Below are 23,700 nucleotides of genomic sequence, written 5' to 3' on the forward strand. Positions count from 1 at the left end.
CACAATGAGTTACAGTCTAGGCAGAAATACATCGTTTAACCAAATCTCAATGAAGAAAGAGAAGGAGGGGAAGAAGGGAGGAGGAAGAGGAAGAAGAAAAAGAAAGAAAGGAAGAAAGAAAAATATTTAAAAATTAAAGATATAAAAACCTTCAAGGAAAGTCTCAATCTGTTTTCCCTCAACTATATCCTAAGTCTATATACAATGTACAGTGGGCGGGGTAAAATAAAGCATAGAAATGCTAAGTAAGAAAACAAGGGAATTAGCTTTATTGAAAGAATTTAGGATTGGCACTAGTTTGGAAGGATATTAGCAGGACATCTGAGTCTTCCAAAGAGAATGGAATAAATGGTTAAGCATTTACTCTGTTAGGCTTGATTCATGAGGCTAATCCTAGTATTAAAAGCCAAGCTTTAAGCTGTAGTCTACGAAGGTGGGGTATAGGTTACATATAAGATCATGTATGTGACTTTGTGTGCAGAATAACTCACAACTGTATAGGCAACTCTCTAGGGCTTGTGACGCAAGTAGGAATATATCCTACTTTACAGATAAAGTAACCATAGCTCAGAAACAGAAAAAAGCTATATATTGTTAAATGGCAATATTTAAAAGCCATTTCCTTCTATGTCCTTAAAGCGCCTTACCTGTGGTCTTGGGCAGTATACTTTAGGAGCTCGGCCAATTGTAAGGGGTATTTGCAGATCTTCTGTACTGGAGTCAAAAGAAATCCATCAATAGCGATGTCGATCATCTGCTGCAAGAGGCGGCAGGCCTCAAAGAAGTGTTGATAGCGGCTGTCCTTCATCAGCTTGGAGAGTTCCATGCAGGCATCCAGGTGGTTGTTACAATATTCAGAGTATATCCAGAATCCGTCTTGCTATAGAGAAAAGAAAGGGAAAAATAAAGGCTCTGATAACCCTAAACAAGTCTACTAGAAAGACAAATCTTCATATGTAAAAATACTAAGGTAATGCCAGTTTTTATTCGAGTCATAATTTAGTAATAAAAATATTAAAAGATAGCTACACAGTTAGTAGATACACAAACCAATTATAAAGTTAATTTAGCAATAATGAGGAAGTGGAAACAGTAAAATTGAAGCTGAATAATTACAAGTAACAAGGGTCACAGGCTCTTGTGACAAGGGCCTGTGATCAAGAGAAAAACCACATGCTACTTGAAGATCTTGAGAACAACTAGAATTTGTTGAAAACATAAAACAACTAAATCGACATTCTACAAAAGAACATTTTTTTGTATATCTTTTAAGAGGTAGGAATTAGCCTCTCTATGGCTTAGATGGGTTAGTTTGCCTGATGTCCCTACTACACACCCTCCCCAGGCTACTAGTCTAGTTTGGGCCTACATCCAGTGCCCTGGGCTAGTTAGACTACCAGTGACTGAAAAATCCTCAACCTCTAAGTGTTAAGACAGGACTTCTCATTCCCGCCACTAGCCTACAGATACCACTCAATAAATTATAAGAATAGATGAGAAAGAAGGATACCATAGAAGAAAACTTGCCTGTACTAAGGAAAATCATATCCTTACAGATCTAAGATGCACACAAAGCACCAAATAGGCAAAAACGTAAAAGAAAATCCCCATGGTCTGCAATAGTTAAAACACTAAGTGTATACACCAAAGAAAAAATATTCAAAACAGTAGCCATACAAAAAGGAAAACACACCTGAATAACAGCTCCTATTTGAAGGGAAACCTTGAAAGCCAAAGAAGCGTGGAACAAGATATTTCAAGTACAAAAAGAACACAGTAACAAACCTAGACTTATCCAGCAAAGCTCTCTGCCATCTTTGAAACCGAAAGAAAAACAACTTGTCTCACACACACACACACACACACACAAACCCACCAAAAATTAACAACATAATGACCACAATTAACATACACATTTCAATAATATTTCTAAATAGCAATGGCATCAATTCTCCAATCAAAAGAAACAGGTTGACTGAACGGATCAAAAAACAAAACTATCTATTGTTTATAAGAAATACATTAGCTTTAAAGAAGAGTAAGAGAATGGACAAAAGTATTCTACTCAGAAGGACCAGGAAGTAAACAGGCATCACTATCCTAATATCTGGCAAAATAGACTTCAAACTAAAACTAATCAGAAGAAATAAAGAGGGAAACTTCTTTCTAATAAGTAAATAGTTAAGCAAGAAGACGTTATTATCCTAAATATGTATTCACCAAACTCTACCCAATTTCATCAAAAATTGTATTACTGGAATTAAAGACATAGATTAACATCAACACATTAATAGTACTTTATCCAATAGAAGGGTCATCTAGACAAAAATACCCATAGAAACATCAGAACTAAATTATCTACATCAAATGTCCTAACGAAACTATACAGAATATTCCAACCATACACCAAAGAATACATATTTTACTCAGCAGCACATGGAAGCTTTTAAAAAATGGATCCACTCTGGGACAAAAAAACTTCACAAATTCAGAAAGAGTCAAATAACTTCATGTATCCTATCTGACAATAACGCAATAAAACTTAAAATCAACAGCAAACAAATCTCTAGTAAATACAAACTCATGCAGATTAAGCAACACACTACTGAATGATAGATGGGTCAAAGAAAAGATAAAATATTTCCCGGAACTAAATGAAAATGAAAATACAACATAACAAAATCTCTGGTGTGTAACTTAATGGAAAATTTATTCTTCAAATGTCTATATTAAAATACCAGGAAAGGCACAAATAAATGACTTAAGGACCCAACAAAAAATTTGGGAAAACAAGTATAAACCAAATCCAAATTTGGTTGATTGCACAAAATAATAAAAATCACAGCACAAATTAATAAACTAGGAAAAATGCAAAGAATTGACAAAATTAAGGTTCTTTGTGAAAATAAAATTAACAGACCCTTGGCCCAACTAACCAAATGGAAAAACAAAAACAAAAATCAATGACCCAAATTAACAAAATGAGAATGGAATAGGGAAACATTATAATAGACACCAAAAAAATCAGAATATTATAGGGCAATATCAAAAACAAAAACAAAAACCCTATGTATCATTAAGCTGGAAAACCTAAAAGAAAGACATGAATTTCTAGATTAAGCCAATCCACCAAAATGAAACCAAGAAGAGATCAACAACCTAAACAGATGTGTAACAAAGAAGAAGCTTGAAATAGAAATAAAAAGCATTCCAGCTACAAACAGTCCTGGAGCCAGATGGATCCACAGGGGAATTAGACCAGACATTCAAAAATCTACAGCCAGTCCTTCTTAAACTATTCGGTTTTTGTCTTGTTTTGTTTGGTTTTGGATTCTTTTTGTTGTTGTTCTTTTTTTAAATTATTCTTTAATCTTTTTTATAGTCCACTTGTTATCCCCTCCCAGTCCACCCACAGACAGCTCCTCATCCTGTTCCTTCTCCCCCCAACTCCTGTCTCCATGAAGATGCCCCTACCCCATCCCTAATCCCCAGGCCTCCCCACTCCCTGGGGCCTCAAGTCTTTCAAGGGTTAGGTGCATCTTCTCTCACTGAGACAGACCAGGCAGTCCTCTGCTGTATATGTGTTGGGGGCCTCATATCAGCTGGTGTATGCTGCCTGGTTGGTGGTCCAGTGTTTGAGAGATCTTGGGGGGGTCCAGGTTAGTAAGACTGCTGGTCTTCCCATGGGGTTGCCCGCCTCCTCAGCTTCTTCCAGCCTTTCCCTAATTCAACCACAGTAGTCTCTAGTTTCTGTCCATTGGCTGAGTGTAAGTATCTGCATCTGACTCTTTCAGCAGCTTGTTGGACCTCTCAGAGGGAAGCCATGCTAGGCTCCTGTCTGCAAGCACACCACAGCATCAGTAATAGTGTTAGGGGGACCTTAGATGAAATGCCCAAGAATGGGGAGAGGGAACTCGAAATTAAGAGTCCATCTCCAGTAGAAAGACAGGGAATCAAGTGAAGGGATGGGGTTGCCATGCCACAGTCAAAAACTCGGACCCAGAATTGTTTCTGTCTAAAAGAACGTCGGGGACAAAAATGGAGAAGAGACTGGGGGAAAGGAGGTCCAGTGACAGGCCCAAATTGGGATCCAGCTCAAGGCAAGGCTCCAAGGCCTGACAGTATAAACTTTTGTTTGTTTTTTAAAAGACAAGAAATATCAGGAGCACTCTCAAACTCCTTCTACAAAGCCAGTATCACTCTAAAGCCCAAATCAAATAAAGACACTACAAAAGGAAAGCTTTAGTACAATATCCCTGATGAACATATTCTTTAAAATACACAATAAAATACTTGCAAATGAATATAGACATACATCGAAAAGATTATATACTATGGCCAAGTTAGCTTTATCCTGGAGATGCAGGGATGATTCAACATATCCAAGTCAATAATTATAATAGATTTTCTATATTCCAAAAACAAACACAGGGAAAGAGATCACATTTACAACAGTCTCATAGAAAATAAAGCATCTAGGAGTAAGCTAAAGCAAGGAAGTGAATGACCTCTATGATAGCAACTCTAAACCTCACAAGAAAGAGACAGAGAAAGGTACTAGAAAATGGAAAGATACCCTATGCTCATGGATTTGTCGAATTAATATTGTGAAAATGACCATTGTACCAAAAGCCATTTACAGATTCCATGCAATCCCAATCAGATTTCTTATCACATTCCTTATTATATCTATGACCCAGTACAAGAACTAATTCTAAACAAAGATTAAATATGAAACCCAAAACACTAAAACAGCTAGACAAAACATAAGCAGTCTCCTAAATTATATCTAGATGTAGGAACAGGACTCTGTTTGCCCAGGAAGTAAGGCTACAATTGACCTCATAAAACTAAAAAAAAAAAACAAAAAACAAAAAAACAAAACAAAAAAAACCTTCTGTGTAGCTAAAAAAAAAAAAAAAAAAAAAAAAGCCAAGACAAATTAAAACAATCAACTTAAAATAAAAAAGGAAACAATCTTACTGATGAGGAAGCCAACAGGAGTCTACCTCTGATAAAGGGTTAGTATCTATGATATATAAAGAACTAAAAAACAAAGATTTGAAAAAAAAGACCCATTCAATAAATGAACACAGTTCTCAAAAGAAGAAACCAAAAAAAAAAAAAAATTGAAATATTTTTTTAAAATGTCCATTGTCCCTAGCAATTGGGGAAATGCAATCTAAACCATTTTGAGATTTCACCTTTGCCCAGTAAGAATGAAAAAGATGAGCAAAACAACCAAGAGGAAATGCTTGCGAGGATGTGGATAAAAGGAGCCCAGTCCACTGTTGACGCTTTCTTAAACCTGTCCAGCCAGCTCTGGAAATCTGTGTGGAAATTCCTCAAAAAGCTAAAATTACTTCTGCCTTATGACTCAGGTCTACCACTCCTTGTCATATGCCTAAAGGACGTGACACCCTATTCCACAGACCCTGCTCAGCCATGCTCACTGGTGTTCTGTTTATGATAGCTAGGAAATGGAAATAACTTTAATGTTATTCAATGATGAATGGATAATATAAAGGTGATATATGTACATTATGGAATATTATTCAACTTTAAGGAAAAAGGAAGTCAAAAAAATTTCAGGTAAATGGGTGAAACTAAAAAAAGATAATGTTGGATAAGGTAACCCAGATACAGAAAGACAAACGCTGCACAGTCTCTTTCAGATGTGGTTCCTCGCTCCATCTAGTCAGATGCGAGTACAGAACTTTGAAATCAGGAAAGTAGAAATGGAACACTGTGGAGGCAGGAAGGAGCAATAGAAGAATAGGAAACTAGGGTACAAGTGATCTGAAGTGGTAGATGGGAAAACAGGCAGATTTAATTATAATTTCAGAAGAATGAGAAGAGATAACAGTAAAGATGCCTGAAAAAGTCACAAGGAATCAAACTATTATCTATCTACCTAAAATACCCCCAATACATGTAAATCTATGAATACATATACATACACAATTTAAATGAAAATTCTCTATCTTGGCTGGAAATACTCCCTCCATAGAACATTTAAGAAAACCCTCAACACCATGCATGAGAAGCCCTCTTTTGGGTTCGTCAGTATCCAACATACTGCCCAAACATTATAGGCTGTTTTTGAGGTCCTTGGTTACCTCCCAGTTGTGGAATATAAAACCTTATTGTTAACCATGTACACAATGATCTACCTGCTTCTTTCTCTCCCATGCTGGAATTAAAGATGTGTGCCATCATATTGAGCTGAAATATTTTTAATTTAATTTATAATTAAAATATAGCTACATCACTCCTTCCCTGTTTTCTCTCAAAGTCCTCTCATGTCCATTCTCTCCAATACCTCGATGCCTCCTCCCAATTAAATAAATGACCTGTTTATTATTGTTGTTATTACATATAAAATGCATAACTATATAAAAAGCATGCTGAATAGGTAAATATCAAATAATACAATTCCTTGAGGAATTATAAAATAAAAAAACCCACAACAGATCACAATGGAGAGATCAAGAGATCTTGTGGAGCAGGGCCCAACATACATCTATAATACTACTGCACCTAAGGATTGGGAAACATCTCTGAATAAATGGCAGAAAGATAATAAGTAATAGGGGGCCATTAAGTCTTCTATGAGAATGTGTCTCCTAGAAACAACAGGGAACATTCATCCATGACACATAATAATATGGCAGACCAAATAGGACCTGAACAATAATATCCACAGACAGACAAGGTAGAATGGAGTAATTTCACAGATTCCCACCCCTAGACAAAAAAAAAAGTAATAGACATTTGATGATGGGAGGGAGAATTAGCTTCCCCTAAGGATGAGGCCCTAAATGGTTGTCCAATAAAAAGCAATCATTCTTGAAATCATACATATAAGCTACACTAAACCAATTTAGCATGCTGTTTTTATATAGTGATAATTTGCATATGTAACATTTATTTATATATGTAACAACAACAACAATAATAAATTGGCCATTAAATTAACTGGGAGGAAGCAGGGGTGTTGGAGAGAAGGGACATGGGAAGACTTGGAGAGAGGATAGGGAAGGAAAGAAATGAGGCAATTATATTTTAATTAAAAATTGAATTAAAAATATTTCAGCTCAGTGTGGTAGCACACAACTTGAATTCCAGCCCTGGAAGAGACAGAAGCAGGTAAACTTTGTGAGTTCCAGTCCAGGGTAGTCTACATAGTAACTACCAAACTAACTAGAACTCCATTGCGTGATACTGTATCCAGAACAAAAAAGTATTAAAGAAACGAAAAGGATTGTTTCCAGCTTCTGACTATCACAAATAAGGCCGCCATAAACATAGTGGAACACATGCCCCTGTGCCATGGTGGGGCATCTTTTGGGTACATACCAATGAGTGGTATAACTGAGTCTTCAAGCAGATCTATTTCTAATTTTCTGAGGAACCTTCAGGTTGATTTCCAGAGTGTTTGTACCAGTTTGAAATCCCACCAGCAATGGAGGAGTGTTCCTCTTTCTCCACATCCTCGGCCAACATGTACTGTCAAGTTTTGATCTTAGCCATTCTGATTGGTATAAGGTGGAATCTCAGGGTTGTTTTAATTTGCATTTCCTTGATGACTAAGGACTTTGAACATTTCTTTGAGTGCTTCTCAGCCATTCAAGATTCCTCTGTTGTGAATTCTCTGTTTAGCTCTATAGCCCATGTTTTTATTGGTTTTTTATTTTTTTATTTTTATTTTTTTATTTTTTTATTTTTTTTTTGGTGGTTAGCATCTTGAGTTCTTTATATTTTGGATATTAACCCTCTATCAGATGTGGGATTAGTGAAGACTTTTTCCCACTGTAGGTTGCCAGTTTGTCCTATTGGCTATGTCCTTTGTCTTACAGAACCTTTCCAGTTTCATGAGGGCCCACCTATCAATTCTTGAACTTAGAGCATGAGCCATTGGAGTTCTGTTTAGGTTCCCTCTGTGGCAATGAGTTCGAGGCTCTTTCCCACTTTCTCTCCTATTAGATTCCAGTTTATCTGGTTTTATGTTAAAGTCCTTGATCCACTTGGACTTGAGCAGAAAATGTGGTTCATTTATACAATGGAATACTACTCAGCTATTAAGAGTTAGGACATCATGAGTTTTGCAGGCAAATGGATGGAACTAGAAAATATCATGAGTGATAACTGAGTTATGTAACTTAGACCCCAAAGGACAGTCATTGTATGTACTCACTAATAAGTGGATATTAGACAAAAAAGTACAGAACATTCAAAATACAATCCACAGAACTCAAGAAGTTTAACAAGCTGGAGGGCCCAAGTGAGGATTCCTCAGTCCCACTTGGGAGGGAGAAGAAAGCAATCACTGGTTGTGGGGTGTGTGCAGAGAGAGGGACAGACCTGGGTAGGAGAGGGGACAACGGACCTGAGTAGGGGGCAACATGATCGGGAATTGGGTGGGGGCAAATGACTGAAGCCCTGAGGGCCAGCAGAATGAATGGAAACAGGCAACCTCAGGAGGTAGGAGGTGGGGGACCCTCTAGATTGTACCAGAGACCCAGGATGTAAGAGACTCTCAGGACTCAGAGGGAGGGACCTTAGATGAAAAGCCCTACAGTGGGGAGAGGGAACTTGTAGAGACCTCCTCTGGTGGAGGGACAGGACATCAAGTGGAAGCTGCCATCCCACAGTCAAAAGCTCTGACCCAGAATTGTTCTTGTTTGAAGGAACTGCAGGGACAGAAATGGAGAGGATCCCGAGGGAAGGGAGGTCCAGTAACAGGCCCAAATTGGAATTCATTTCCAGGGAAGGCTCCAAGGCCTGACACTACTACTGATGCTGTGGTGTGCTTACAGACAGGAGCCTAGCATGGCTGCCCTCTGCGAGGCCCAACAAGCAGCTGAAAGAGTCAGATGCAGATCCTTAGACTCAATCAATGGACAGAAGCCAGGGACCCCTGTGGTTGAATTAGGGAAAAGCTGGAAGAAGCTGAAGAGGAGGGCAACCCCATAGGAAGACCAGCAGTCTCACTAACCTAGACCCCCTAGATCTCTCAGACACTGAGCCACCATCGAGGCAGCATACACCAGATGATATGAGGCCCCAACACACATACAGCAGAGGACTGCCTGACCTGGCTCAGTGAGAGAAGATGCACCTAATTCTCAAGAGACTGGAGGCCCTAGGGAGTGGGGAGGTCTAGTGGGGTGGGGCATGGGGGTGGGTAGAAGGTATGGGATGGGAAGTGGTCTTGGGGCAGACCAGGAGGAGGATAAAGACTGGACCATAAAAAAGGATTAAAGAATAATAGTAAAAAAGAAATGAAAAGAGGAAAAAGGAAACATAAATAAATTATATTTCTATATAGCCAGTAATTCAGAAAATTGAGTTTTTAATAAAATACCTTTTACAACAATAGCAAAAATTATTAAATAGTTTGAACTCAATTTTTGGTTAGAGGATATCAGCAAAGTAAATGGTACAGTAGGAGATGCCAGCCTCTCCTCTTCCTAACAAAATTCAATTTGGCAACATCTTGAAGAAATATAACTATGGGAGAATTCAAGAATTTACTTAAGAAGTTATAATATAGTAGAAGAAAAAAATCACACCACAAAGGGGTAGAAAGATCAGGATCATTTCCCTACATATTCCATTCCTGTAGTCTTGCTTGACACGAGAATCTAACACAGTGGTACTCAAACTAATGCTCTAACCTTTAATAAAGTTTCTCATATTGTTGTGACCTCCAACCGTAAGATTATTTGTATTGCTTATTCATTACTAATGTTGCTATAGTTGTGACTTATAATGTAAATATCTGTGTTTTCTGGGGGTCTTTAGGCAAGCCTGTTTGACACCCCCCCAGAAGTTGTGACACACAGGTTGAGAACTGCTGATCTAACAGGTGTCTTCATTTGGACCTCAGTAGTCCTCATGGACTCAAGGTATCAAGCACAACTTTCACCACTAAAGATGCTGAAATGGTCAAGGTCACAGACCCAGGTGATTAGAAGTGAGTCAGAAGAGATGTCAGTCCTAGCAGCTTCTACCGATGAGCTATCTTACTGTTAATATAGGAGCAGCCCGATTCCAGCCTTTATCAACGAAGACTCCAGAGGTTTTAGTTTGTTTTGCATCGGGCATTATTTTTGCCTTTGCATTCTCTGGGTATATGATACATTCTATCTCTTCTTGTTCTCTCTCTCTCTCTCTCTCTCTCTCTCTCTCTCTGTCTCATCTATAATTTTCTTAAAATTTCTTTTTTTGTTTTTTGGTTTTTCGAGACAGGGTTTCTCTGTGTAGCCCTGGCTGTCCTGGAACTCACTCTGTAGAACAGGCTGGCCTTGAACTCAGAAATCCACCTGCCTCTGCCTCTCAAGTGCTGGGATTACAGGCATGCACCACCACTGCCCAGCTACTAAGTATTTTATACTAAACATTTTTATTAGATATTTTCTTTATTTACATATCAAATGTTATCCCCTTTCCTGGTTTCCCCTCCAAAAAAACGCCCTATCCCAACTTCTCCTTCCCCTGCTCACCAACCCACCCACTTAGAACTAAGCATTCTCCTAAATAGAGCTGAGCAATTCCTGGTACAGTTATCCTAACCAAAGGACCAAGTCCTGTAGCTTTAATATTATCCAGGCCCTTGGATTACAAAATTTCTCCCTTCCAGGTGTCTGCCCTGTCTGAACTGTTCCTACTTGAGACATCGCAGCCCAGCAACCAAGCTTTCACATTTGACAGTTTCCTGAGATGTTATCTTTATTCCCTAACATTATTTTAGCTACATCATCCTTGAATGCTCTGTCTCAGTGACTCTGAATAACTACCAAGCATGGGTTCGTGACAATCCAACATTCCCTCTGTTCCAGACTTACTGCCATGTGCAACCAAGTTCTCAAAACAAATGTAAACTTCATTGACACAACTGATTATTACTCATCCAAGGTCTTGTGACTTTGAAAAAAAAGAAAAAGCTTGTCTCTGCCACCATGCACTTGTCTAAAAATGGCCTTTCAGGCAAACCACTAGCATTGTCTTCCACCAATGATATCTAGCCGACAGACACACTTGTATAGATAAGGACCCCAATATTCTCAAAGCCTCTGTGCATCTTCCACAGATCTTGTCAATGTAGTATACAGAACTAACAATATAGCCTTTCCACTCAGCCATGGAGCCACTGCATTATCCAAGACAGGATTAATTGTGACACTGCATCTACTGCCCAAATGCATTCTAACTGGTTACCTTTCTCCAAGGAGAAATGTATTGAGGGGGCAGGGAGGAAGGTAAGAGGGGAGGGCCTGGGTGGAGAGGAGGAAGGAGAAGGGGATGTAAAGTAAATATATTAATTAATTAATGAACAAAAGAATCCAAAATAATTCTTTAAAAGAAGTCAAGTGAATTAAGAGAACAAGTACAAACAACTAACAAAAATGGGAAAACAGCACAAAATCAAAATAAGAAGTTGAAGACATTAACAGACACAAAAAAAACAAATAAATTATTTGGAGCCACAGACTACATTTAGTGAACATCTAAACAAAGCTTAAAGGGGAGACAAGATAAAGCATAAAAATGAGTAAGTGAATCCAGCTGATCATTTGCTGCTACAAAGGACAAGAAAGGGAAAAAAAGAATAAAAAAATGTTTACAGGATCGATAGGATACAGTAAAGAAATCTAATATTTTCAAAATTCAAGTTTCAGAAGAAACAGACAAAAAGAAAAAGAAACTCATTTAAAGAAATGGTAGCTAAAAACTTCCCAAATCTGGGGATAAAGTACAAATATTTAGGTTCAGGAACCTTAGAGATCTCTAGCATAATAAAATAGAGTTTGCCAACAGATTACACAAAACTCAAAGAATTCTAAAAAGCAGAAAAACAAAAGAAGCACATTACACAGAAGGGAGCTTTGATGGATATAAAAAGATTGCTTGGATACCATGTCTTGAAGCCTGGATCACGCATGGAAACACCACCTGCCATGAGGCAGATGATCATAGAACTGAGGCAAAACCTTTGAGACTTAGATGGAAACATCAAATAGGTTTTTCTCTACGGATCATGACACATAATACTGGATACATTCTACACTGACGTTCACCGAGGGGAGTTGACATCGGCGCTGCTGTATTCTATTTGGAGAGCCAAAAACTCAGTGTGCAGTAAATTTTATCCTCTGTTCCCTTTGCCTTGGTTTGGTTAGAGTTAATGGTTTTTCAAGACTAGAAAATGCTCAGAGGAAGTCAGAAAATATGTTCATAGCCTTATACTTTGTGTTTTGGGGTTGCACTCTGAGTACTTAAAATTTTTCAATTGGAAAATATAATACATTAACAGTTAGGTCTTACTATATAGCCTAAGTTAGTCTTGAATTCGTGATCTTACTGCCTTTCCTAATCAAGGTAGAAATATGGTCAGAATCAGAGTCTGTAGGAGAGTACAGATACAGACTCCAAACTATGCACCAGACACAAGGAACTACTGCTCAGAGGAGGACCACAAGTGTCAACTGATTTACTGAAAAACCTCAGAAAGGTGACCACTGTCTATTGTGTCCAATCCATAAAGCAATGTGCACTAACAAGACCAACATCTGTAAATTGAATTCACAATGACTTCCCAGGGGTCTAAGAGGAATCTGGAATCCAATAATGACACACTGTGAGTTGGGACTGGAGGAAGGAAACAGGGAAGAGACTGTTCAGACTGTATATTCCCAGCCAGCCCGTCTCCTTTACATTTACTCCTCCTTTACTGAGTACCTTGTGCCAATTTATCAGGCCAGCTCTGCTCTCCCATATCCCTCACCCTTTCCCCATTTCTTTCCTCTTCCCCTCTCCCTTTCCTTATCTCTCCCTTTCCTTCTCCTTATCTCTCCCTTTTCCTCTTCCCCTTTGCATTTCCCTCTTCCTCCTTCCCTCCCACTGTCACATTTTTGTGGCATTCTTCCCTTGGTTTTCCTTCTCCTCCTATTCCCTCTATTTTATCCTTTTACTAGGCTTTTTTTTAAGGATCATCACTCTTTTACTCCTATCTTTTCAGTCTACCTTTAACCAGAATTACCTCATCACCTTTGTCCCTACGGATGAGCCTTTTTTTTCATCCCTCTCCTTCACATGTGATCTATCAACTAATACTATTCACTAGTCTCACTCTCATTTTCCCGATCCAATCATGAACACAGTAATCAATATCTTGGGGCATGCATTTACTAAGAGTTGGCTTACTTCCTAAAATTGCTGGCATTTAAAGAGTGCGTGATTGCTATTTGACTATAACTGTATGTTCATAATGGTACAAGAAGAGGACATATATCTTAAACACTTTTAAATGTCCTAAAAGTTTTAAAATTATATACACTGTCTTTGTTATGGTTTCTGTTGATGTGATAAACAGCATGACCAAAAGCAACTTAGGGAGAAAATGGTTTATTTCATCTTAGAACTCATCTTACAACATTCCTCCAATACTAGGAAAGTAAGGACTGGAACTCCAGACAGGAACCTGGGGTCAAGAACTGCAGCAGAATCCATGACAGAATGCTGATTACCAAAGTGGATGGACCAGTTTTCAATCACATCAACAATGAGGAAGGAAGGATTCTCTTTTCCCTACATTTCTTTCAGCATTTGTCATCAGTTCTGTTGACCTTTATCATTCTGACGGGAGTAAGATAAAATCTCAGAGCTGTTTTGATTTGCATTTCCTTAACTGCTAGGGCAAATGAATATTTTGTGAAACCTATGACACATTTTCCCCCTTCTTTTGAGAATTCTCTATTCAGGTCCCAGAACCATTTATGGAATGGGTCATATTTTGTTTTGTTTTGATTCTATTTTGAGTTCTTTATATAATGTGAATATTAATCCTCAGTCTACTGTATAGCTTCCAACCTATAATACATACATAAATAGTTTAAATAAAATTTTCAAGGAAAATTCTCTTTGCAATAGATGGAGATCAGGAGAGAAAACTAAAAACAATACAATGTGGAGGTGTGAACTTTGCTCTTAATACATAATTCTATAATACAACTTCTGTACTTAAGGGTCAGGTATCATTGCAGAACCAGGGGTATAAATAGTGTAAATAGTGTAAAAGACAGAGGATCTGGAATTTGTTGTGAAATTTTTGTTTCCTAGGAATACCAGAAGCTATACCCATAAAGTCTTACCAACATGGCAGCCTAAACATGAGTTGAACAAAGACAACACCAGTAAAGCTGGTAATGTAGAAAGCTCATGAGACCTCAATACTATACAAAGAACTAGAAGAAACTAAGGAGGACAGAGAGCTGAAGACATAGTCTTTCTTAGGGAAGAGTACATTAGTTTGTTACCTAATGCCTTATGGCTAACTCTGAAAACATACATACAAGTAATATATACATTTATATATGTAACAATTAATAAAAAAAGAAACCATAGATGAAAGCAAGGAGATATGGAGGGTTTGGAAGGAGGAAAAAAATGGAGTAATGAGGTCATTCTACTATAAACAAATGAGGTAGTTATAAACAAAAATATAATAAATAAATAAATAAATAAATAAATAAATAAAATGCTACCCAGCTTTTTGAACAGCCTAACCCAAATAACCCAACAGCTATCATTTCTGATATGTCCATGCTGATAAAACCAGTCAAGGGAGAAGCCATAGCCTATACTAATGAGTTCTTCTATGTGGGTGGTTATTTCTCTAACCACCTAGAGTCCCTATGGGCTCTGTTCAACTATTTAAGGTGAGTTACAGCCTTGAGATTCTTTGACAGGATAATTAGGAATTAATTAGGATCCACCTCCTGTGTGCTTGTACCCACAATAATAATAGCATGGATGTGGCCCAATTATGTCAGCACATCCTAGAAAAGCAAAACGCTTTTGATCAGATTGGTTTCCTCTGCTAATCTTGACATAATTTGAGGTTCCGATCTCTTTAACTTGGGAAAAGATTTCTTTTGTTTTCTTTGGGAAAAAACTGTTATGTTCTTCCTTTTTCATCATTCTTAGAGTCTGGTGCCAAGAATAGTAGCAAGCTGCCTCTAGACTAATCACAAAGATCGATACTGGATGTATAAAAGGTGGGGTGATGTGAGAAGCCAGTGAAGTCCTGAGTGAATGTATGTATTGTTTGACACGGACATGACCATGTCAAGATCCCCAATGCCTCATACCCGTGGGAGTGGCAAAGTCTTCCCCAGGTGAGTATCAGAGGGATGGGCAAGGGCTTCCTCTGCTCCAAGTGTGAATGTTGACAGTGGGTAGAGAAAATGGACAGTGTAGCTTTCCCTCCCTGAATGTTTGTAGCCTGAATATTGCTCTCCTACAGAGACAATCAAATCCCAGCTTTTCTGTGTCTTTGTATCTCTGCGTTTGTCTTTTCCTCATTCCCTTGCTGGATCTGGGCAGAGTGCTACAATCAATATTATGGAACCATTCATTATAGGTATCCATCAGAAGAATGAGTAGAATGTAGATGTGAGTATATAACCTGGAGTAACTTCAGACAGTGGGAATACAAAAAGGGACCATGGGCACAGGGAACACTAAAGAGAATAATAGTATACAGTTGCTATAAAGGCTGAAATGGGCAAAGTGGCTCGGGAAAACTTTCCTAGAGTTGGAGTTAACTTTTACAGAGGGAGAGGGAAAGAGAAAGGATAAATAACACTGAGAATATTTGAGAAAAGAAAACCAAAGGGTATTATATTAATTTATACCTACTCAAAATTACATGTGATATACACATGTTTATGAGTACATGCATATACTATATATAACCTCTAATGGATATCTTAATCAAGGTATGCCAATCGGGGTGATAATGTAACCCCCCCCCCCAATATATACTATTTAACAAAACCCCTAGTGCTGGGCATGGGAAACCTCCTAGTGAGTTGTTGGTTGGGGAAGTCAAAGAGACTTCCAAAACAATATAGTCTATTGCCATTGCCCTTAGTGTCATTTAGAAATATGTTTCAGAGAATACCACAAACTTTTAACACAGGATTTGGAGGAATCAATCTAGATCTGACATGGAAACTTCGTCACTTATAGCTTTGGAAGGATTCCATGCAAGCTGCCAGTGGAGAACCCTGATTTATATGACATTCTAGAAAAAAGTATGACAATAAAAAGCAGATCAGTGCTTGAAGGAACCAGAGGTTAAAATTTAAAAGAAGGAAAAGATCTTCAGTGTGGTGATAGAAATAAAATATTCGGGTCCCCAATGGGGGAGCTAGAGAAAGGACCCAAGGAGCTGAAGGGGTTTGCAGTGCCATAGGAGGAATATGAGCTACCCAGTACTCTCAAAGTTCCCAGGGACAAAACCATCAACCAAAGAGTACACATGGAGTTACCCATGGCTCCAGACACATATGTAGCAGAGGATGGCCTTGTTGGACATCAGTGGGAAGCGAAGCCCTTGGTCCTGGAAAGGCTCAATGCAGCAGTGTAGGGGAATACCAGGGCGGGGAAGCAGGAGAGGGTTGATTGGAGAACGGGGAGGGGAGATGTGGTATGAGACTTGTGTGTGTGTGTGGGGGGGGGGGGTAACCAGGAAAGGGGACAACATTTGAAAGGTAAATGAAGAATATCTAATACAAAAAAGTAAAAAAAAGAATGAGATGGATGTAAAAAAAAGAAATAAAGTATTCTATTTCTTGACTATAATGGCAGTTACATATCTACAAGCAATTAATAAAAAAATCCATTGCAATATATAATTCATATCAGGGAATCCTATATGTAACAAATGCCCAAGTAAAGCTGATAAATGAAATTCTAGAACTAATGAACAACATAATTTTTTAAGGAAAAATAATATTTAGAATTGATAGTATATCATTATCAAGTATTTCCCCCAGTTTTACAACATTAATTTATCTTGTGAAAACTGTTCAATTCAAATTAACCACATTAATAGATTAAGGCATGAAAGCAAGTGATTCTTCTCCTCTAGGGGATATAAGACAATGCCTGAAGTCATGTTTAGGCTGTCATAAGTAGTAGACAGGGAAAAGTTACTTGACATCTAGTGGGTAGGAACAAAGAATTCTAATAACATATGACGATATAAAGGGAAATCCGTAGTTGAGGACACTGGCTTGTGTTCTGTTTTGCCAACATGTGACTGATATCTATGTGTTGCTATAAAATACATATATGTATCCTCCTCTTATGTGATATCTAAGAGCAAAATGCCTCATGGATCATTTTTATTCTGACTTAACTCCATCACATAACAGTACAAGAATTTTGTGCAGGATCATTGTAGATCTCTCAGTTTCTTGTAAAACTGGGAAAAAAATACTTGATAATGATATACTATCCATTTTAAATATTATTTTGCCTTTAAAAATTACATTGTTCATTAGTTCTAGAATGTCATTTATTTTGACATTAAAATAATTTTGTCATTAAAACTACTAGGTCATGAGCATGTTCAACATTTATAAAATTCCTCAAATACTATCGGAAATGGCTACTTGGAATGAGTTATCACGTCAGGCCTGAGAATGCCATACTTAGAAGCGTCTACTTGAAAAATTTGCTCTTCACAAGCATTAGAGGACTTGAATATCACGAGGGATCTCTATGATGCCACAGTCACAATAGCTCATCATGTCCAATCAGCAGAAACAATGTGGTTTATATGAAATATTTGCTTTCCTTCTGAAAATCTGAAATTTTGGTGCATGCTATACCAAGAGTACCATATAATCAATCTCCTATGAAGGTATTGAAGTTCAAATAGGGTAATGGACAGAGTCACTTCAGACTCAGGTCCCACATTTTCACGGCTTTGTTTACTTTAAGCCCATGGCTCCTTTCATTAAACTTGTCACTTCTCATACTTTAGTTCTGACCCTGCAGGAACTACTTTCTTAAGAACTACATGCTCTCTCTTATTTCTCCAATTATGCAGTGAATATGTTGAATTCCTCCCCAAATATTGGCTCTCACAGAAGCTGAAGCCAACAGGAAAGGGAAAGAGAAGTTTAAAAAATTCTTTTGATAACTTCCTAAAAGGTTGGGGAGAAAAGAGAGTATAACAACAAAGAAATGGAATCCTGAACAAGTTATAAATCTTCTTAACTGAAATGAAGGATTAAAAATTGGAATCATAAAAATTCAGGAGACAGCAGGTGTTGGAGAGGGTGTGGAGAAAGAGGAACACTCCTCCACTGCTGGTGGGGTTGCAAATTGGTACAACCACTCTGGAAATCAATCTGGCGGTTCCTCCGAAAACTGGGCACCTCACTTCCAGAAGATCCTGCTATACCACTCCTGGGCATATACCCAGAAGACTCCCCACCATGTAATAAGGATACATGCTCTACTATGTTCATAGCAGCCCTATTTATAATTGCCAGATGCTGGAAAGAACCCAGGTATCCCTCAACAGAAGAGTGGATGCAAAAAATGTGGTATATCTATACAATGGAGTACTATTCAGCCATTAGAAACAATGAATTCATGAAATTCTTAGGCAAATGGATGGAGCTAGAGAACATCATACTAAGTGAGGTAACCCAGACTCAAAAGGTGAATCATGGTATGCACTCACTAATAAGTGGATATTAACCTAGAAAACTGGAATACCCAAAACATAATCCACACAACAAATGAGGTACAAGAAGAAAGGAGGAGTGGCCCCTGGTTCTGGAAAGACTCAGTGAAACAGTAATCGGCAAAACCAGAACGGGGAAGTGGGAAGGGGTGGGTGGGAGGACAGGGGAAGAGAAGGGGGCTTATGGGACTTTCGGGGAGTGGGGGGGCTAGAAAAGGGAAATCATTTGAAATGTAAATAAATTATATCGAATAAAAAAAAGATTTCACCATCTATAAAACAGAATTATTCATTATAAAAAAATTGGAATCATATAAGAACTTCTACTCACAGCTGACTAGAACTGGCACACACACACTCTCCTATTGATTCCTAATATTTCTTTAAATCTGAACAAAGTGAGATGCTCACATGCTCTAAGAAGCAGGGTCCTATCTCACTGAGGTGGGGATCATCATTGTTGTACTGCTTCTCCAGGTCTCTCACGAAGCCCATCTGAAATCTGTAGATGTCTTCAATGTTTCCAAAGATGACCTTCAGCTGCTCGTCACTGAACATGTCCCTTCTCTTTCGGCACTGCTTCAGGTAGCCCTGCAGACAAAGGAAAAGCTCAGGATGAAGATGTCTCTCCTATTGCTTCCTATGCACGAATTATTTTGGTACCATTAAGTAGGCAGGTAATTCCCTTTTTAACTTTCACTTTACATCCTCTCACGGCTCCCTTCCAGTCACCACTCCCACAATCTTTCCCCCTTCCCTCCCCCTCCTCTTCTCCTCTGAGCAGGTAGGCACCCCCTGAGTATCTCTTCCACCCTGGCACATCAACTCTTTGAGGCTATGTACTTCCTCTCCCACTAAGGCCAAACAAGACAGCCCAGCTAGAAGAACATATCCCTTGTACAGGCAACAGTTTTAAGGATAGTCCCCATTCCAGTTGTTCAGGAACCACATGAAAACCAAGCTACAAATCTTGGAAGAAGAGGAGGAAGGATTGCAGCCTTTAAGGAGATAGGAACTCCACAGGAAGACCAACAGAGTCAACTATCTTGAACTCTTGAGACTCTCAGAGACTGAACCACCAACCAAAGAACATACAGGGGCTAGACCTAGGCTTACCAGCACATATATAGAAGGCAGGTAATTTATATTTTCAGTTTTCATAAGGGGATATGGAGCTCTAGTGAAGGAAGTTACTGCAATAGTAAGTCTTCAGAGAATGATTACTCCAGAATGCTTATGTTCTCCCACTATTTGTGTGAGAAAAATAACACAAACGGCCAAGGCTAATTTCACAGAGCCTGGATTGTATTCAACATTAACTGTATTAAGAATTTTAGGAGGAAGTGAAGATATAGTTTAGTGGTAGAACATTTGCCTAGAATACACAAGACCTGGGTTCAATTGCTAGTACCAAAAGGTGTCTTTGTTGTTGTTGAGAAGGAATAGAATACCAAAGACATGAATGGCTCCAGCTAAAGAAACAATTACTAAAATAAAAATATTTGTACAGGAAACTAGTAACTGAGGTCAAAACACAAAAAGCTCTGATAAAGAAACAGGAATTGAGAAAAACAAACCATTCTTTTCTTAGTATTTTGAAAAAAGATCTATGTAACCCAGGCTGGACTTGAACTCATAATTCTGCTTCAGATTCACAAGGCTTCAATATATCACAATAGGCCACTATATCTGGCTCCAAGCCATTCTTTTAAAAAATATTCTTTGCTATCTAAGGCCAGGAAAGAATATAGATGATGTTAGCTAGCAAACCCAAGAGCAATTGGATATATCTGAAACACATACAGACGAATTCTTACAGAATTTCAATGATAAAAGGAGAGTTGACAAAAGAAATTCATTGCCTGATGAGAAACCCTTAACACAATGATGACAAAAATACTTAGCCCAGATAGCACACGCCCTAAGATGTCAATTCAGAAAAGAATTAATGGTTATGTTCATTCTTCTCATTTGAAAGGATAAGGAATGATCCAAGCATCAGACAATATTCAAAATGCAGCAAGGATGTAGAGTTCAAAGCCAGTATGGAAAGTAATGGCTATAAAAAGAATGAAAGGAAATGCCAGTGAAGCTTCCCAATTGTCCAAAGAGATTCATTATCATTGTGAAGAAATTCGTATTCTTTCTATTATGTGTGTGTAGAAATTATGTGTATGTATTAAGAAGAATGTAGGGTGGTAGGGTCCTTTCTTAAACTTAATTGTAGAGAAGAAATACACATTCAATTTAATGGGATATTATACAGCCTTTAAAGTGATTGAAACATACTGAAGAAACATGGATGAGGTTTATGATATAATGTCAAATGCAGAAAATGAATTATGGACCAATATGATATACATTATAATGCACACACCTAATTTTTTCCTTCTGTTGAAAATAGATTTTTTCCTTATATAATAGTTCCTGATTATTAGATTATATTAATAGATTATGGTTTCCCTCCCTCTATTCCTCCTAATTCCTTCCTACCTCCACTATCTCCCAGATTAACCTCTGTGTGTCTCTCATTAGAAAACAAACCTAAGGAATAATAATAAAATAAAATATAAGATGAAACAAAAACTGACACATCAGAATAGGACAATACAAACAAATAGAAGGAAAAGACCTCAAGAAAAGGCTTAAGAAACAGATACATAATGAATGGAGAGGCCCACTCATTAGCACTCTCGGGAATCCCAGAAAACTACAAAACCAGAGTCACACTTTCTATAGGGAAAGGACCTATAGAGTAAAAAAAAAAAGGAATATATTATATACATATGTAGTCCCAATTTCTAGTACCAAATTATATATATATATATATATATATATATAATTTATCTTAATATGTATATCTTATCTTAATTTATCTTATATATGTATATATAAGATAAAAGATAATTTTAAAAAGAAGCCCTGACAGTACATTATGAAATAAGAAACCATCAAAGATTCGATTGAATTTGTCTTCTATTGGCCATCTACTGCTGGGCATGTGGCCTGCCCTTAGGAGTAGTTTGCTTCCTCAGTGAAATTCCTTTGGAGAATACTAAATCTGATTTGCAAATGCTTATCAATCAGTGAAAGCTTCTGGGATAGGAATCTATTCATTTCAGCTCTAGGACCCCATCTTGTGCAAACCCATGTAGGCTTTGTGTCTAACCCTTACTCTATATGGAACCTCTGTGGTTCTATGGACCATGGCTTGCTTCTCATTGACCTTACAGTTAGTATTCACATTTAAGTGAATTCATACCATATTTGTCTTTCTGGGTCTCAGATACCTCACTGAGGATGATTTTTTTCCCAGTTCCATTTACCTGTGAATTTTATGATGTCATTTTTTTATTGCTGAGTAATATTCCATTGAGTAAATATACTACATTTTCTTTATCCTCTCTTCTGTTGAGGGAACAACCTGGATTTAGGTTGTTCCCAGTTTCTGGCTCTAATGACCAGAGCAGGAATGAACATATTTGAGCAAGTATCTCTGTCACAGAATGACTCTTTCTTTGGGTATATGCCTAAGAATAGTATCGCTGGATCTTGAAGTACGGCAATTCCCATTTTTCTAAGGAACTGCCACACTGATTTCTACAGTTGTACAAGTTTGCACTCCCAGCAGCAGTGAGGAGTGTCTCCCTTCGTCCACATGCTTGCTACCATGAGTTGTTAGGTGAGTTACTGAGCTTAGCCGTTCTGACAGGTGTTGAGATGGAATCTCAATGTCATTTTGATTTGCATTTCCCTGACAGCAAAGGATGTTGAACATTTCCTCAAGTGCTTCTAAGCCATTTGAGATTCCTCTGTTGAGAATTCTGTATTAGATCTGTACCCCATTTTTAAATTTGGTTATTTGTTTTCTTGGTAATAAGTTTTTTTGAGTTTTTTTTTTTTTTTTTTGCATGTACATTGGATGTTAGCCATCTATTGAATGCGTAGTTGGTAAAAAATCTTTTCTGTGTAGGCTGATGCTTTGTGAGAATGATGGTGTCCTTTGTTGTGTGGAAGTTTTTCCATTTAATGATATCACATTTATTAATTTTTGAACTTAGTGTTTGGAATACACCTTAATTTTTACCTTAAGTAGATCAAATTACAATAAATTATATACAAGCAAAATTCTGCTCAGATCATCAGCTCATTGTTTAGTTAGGAGACTTGTTTTCTTGATTCTGTTTTTTTTTAGTTATTCTTATATTAATATATTCTGGATAATAATCCCCTTCTTCGATTTTAACTTACCACACTCAGAATGGCTAAGATCAAGATAGCAATTTACAACAAATGCTTACAAGGACGGATGGAGAGGACAACCCACATTCACTGTTGGTGGGATTTCAGACTGGTACAACAACTGTGGAAATTAGTATGAGGAATTCTCAAAAGCTAAAAATACATCTACTGTATGCTAACCTACACCATTCCTTTGCATATATCTAAAAGACTGTCATCCTTCTTCACAGATACTTGCTCAGCCATGTTCATTGCTGTTCTATTCCCAAAACATAGAAAATGGAAAGAGCCTGCATGTCCTCAAGTGACGAACAGATAATGAAAATGTGGTGCATATACGCTCTAAAGATAAATGAAAATAAAAATATGAGAACTTCAGAAAAATGGATCGAACTAGAAACTATTATACTAAGTGAGGTAATCCAGACCCAGAAAGACAAGTGTCACATGCTCTCTCTTATTTCTGGATCCTAGGTTACATTAACCTAGAGTAACCACAAGAAAACAAGATCACAGAAAGGGAACATATAGGGAGAGATGTAGAGAAGGGAATAGCAAGAAACAGAGGATGTGGATGGAAAACTTGGGGTGGTACCTTAGCTGTGGATGTGAGATAGAACGCAACACAGAAGAAGAGAAACAGGAAGAATCAAAAGTTACTAAGAATGATTGAAATATCCATAAAGAATCATCTTATTTTTTGTTTACCCAAAATTACATATAATATGTATTATGCACTTTAAGTGAAGTTACATCACCAGAGATGATAATGATCCCCAAGGGTCATAGTCTATCCAACAAAAATCCCAGTACCAGGCACAAACAAATGAACAAACAAAACATCTTCCTTCCTTTCGAATTGGTGGTTGTGGGCATCTTAAAAGACTCCCAAAACAATATAGACT

The 23,700-nt window shown here is 37.7% G+C and overlaps 1 protein-coding gene across 8 annotated transcripts in view; it reads right to left on the minus strand.

Annotated features, from left to right (window-relative positions):
* The window catches only part of Arhgef9 (Cdc42 guanine nucleotide exchange factor 9), a 136,488-nt gene that overhangs the window by 28,994 nt on the left and 83,794 nt on the right, over positions 1-23,700 (minus strand). For all 8 annotated transcript variants that reach the window (XM_052171109.1, XM_052171113.1, XM_052171112.1 and 5 more), the window contains 2 exons: positions 18,965-19,144; positions 648-880 (listed from right to left, as the gene is read on the minus strand). In XM_052171109.1, the coding sequence (XP_052027069.1) occupies positions 648-880; positions 18,965-19,144 (413 nt within the window). The remainder of the gene's footprint in view (positions 1-647; positions 881-18,964; positions 19,145-23,700) is intronic.

This window comes from Apodemus sylvaticus, chromosome X (genome assembly GCF_947179515.1).
Source record: "Apodemus sylvaticus chromosome X, mApoSyl1.1, whole genome shotgun sequence".
In the NCBI taxonomy this organism is placed as follows: Eukaryota; Metazoa; Chordata; class Mammalia; order Rodentia; family Muridae; genus Apodemus; species Apodemus sylvaticus.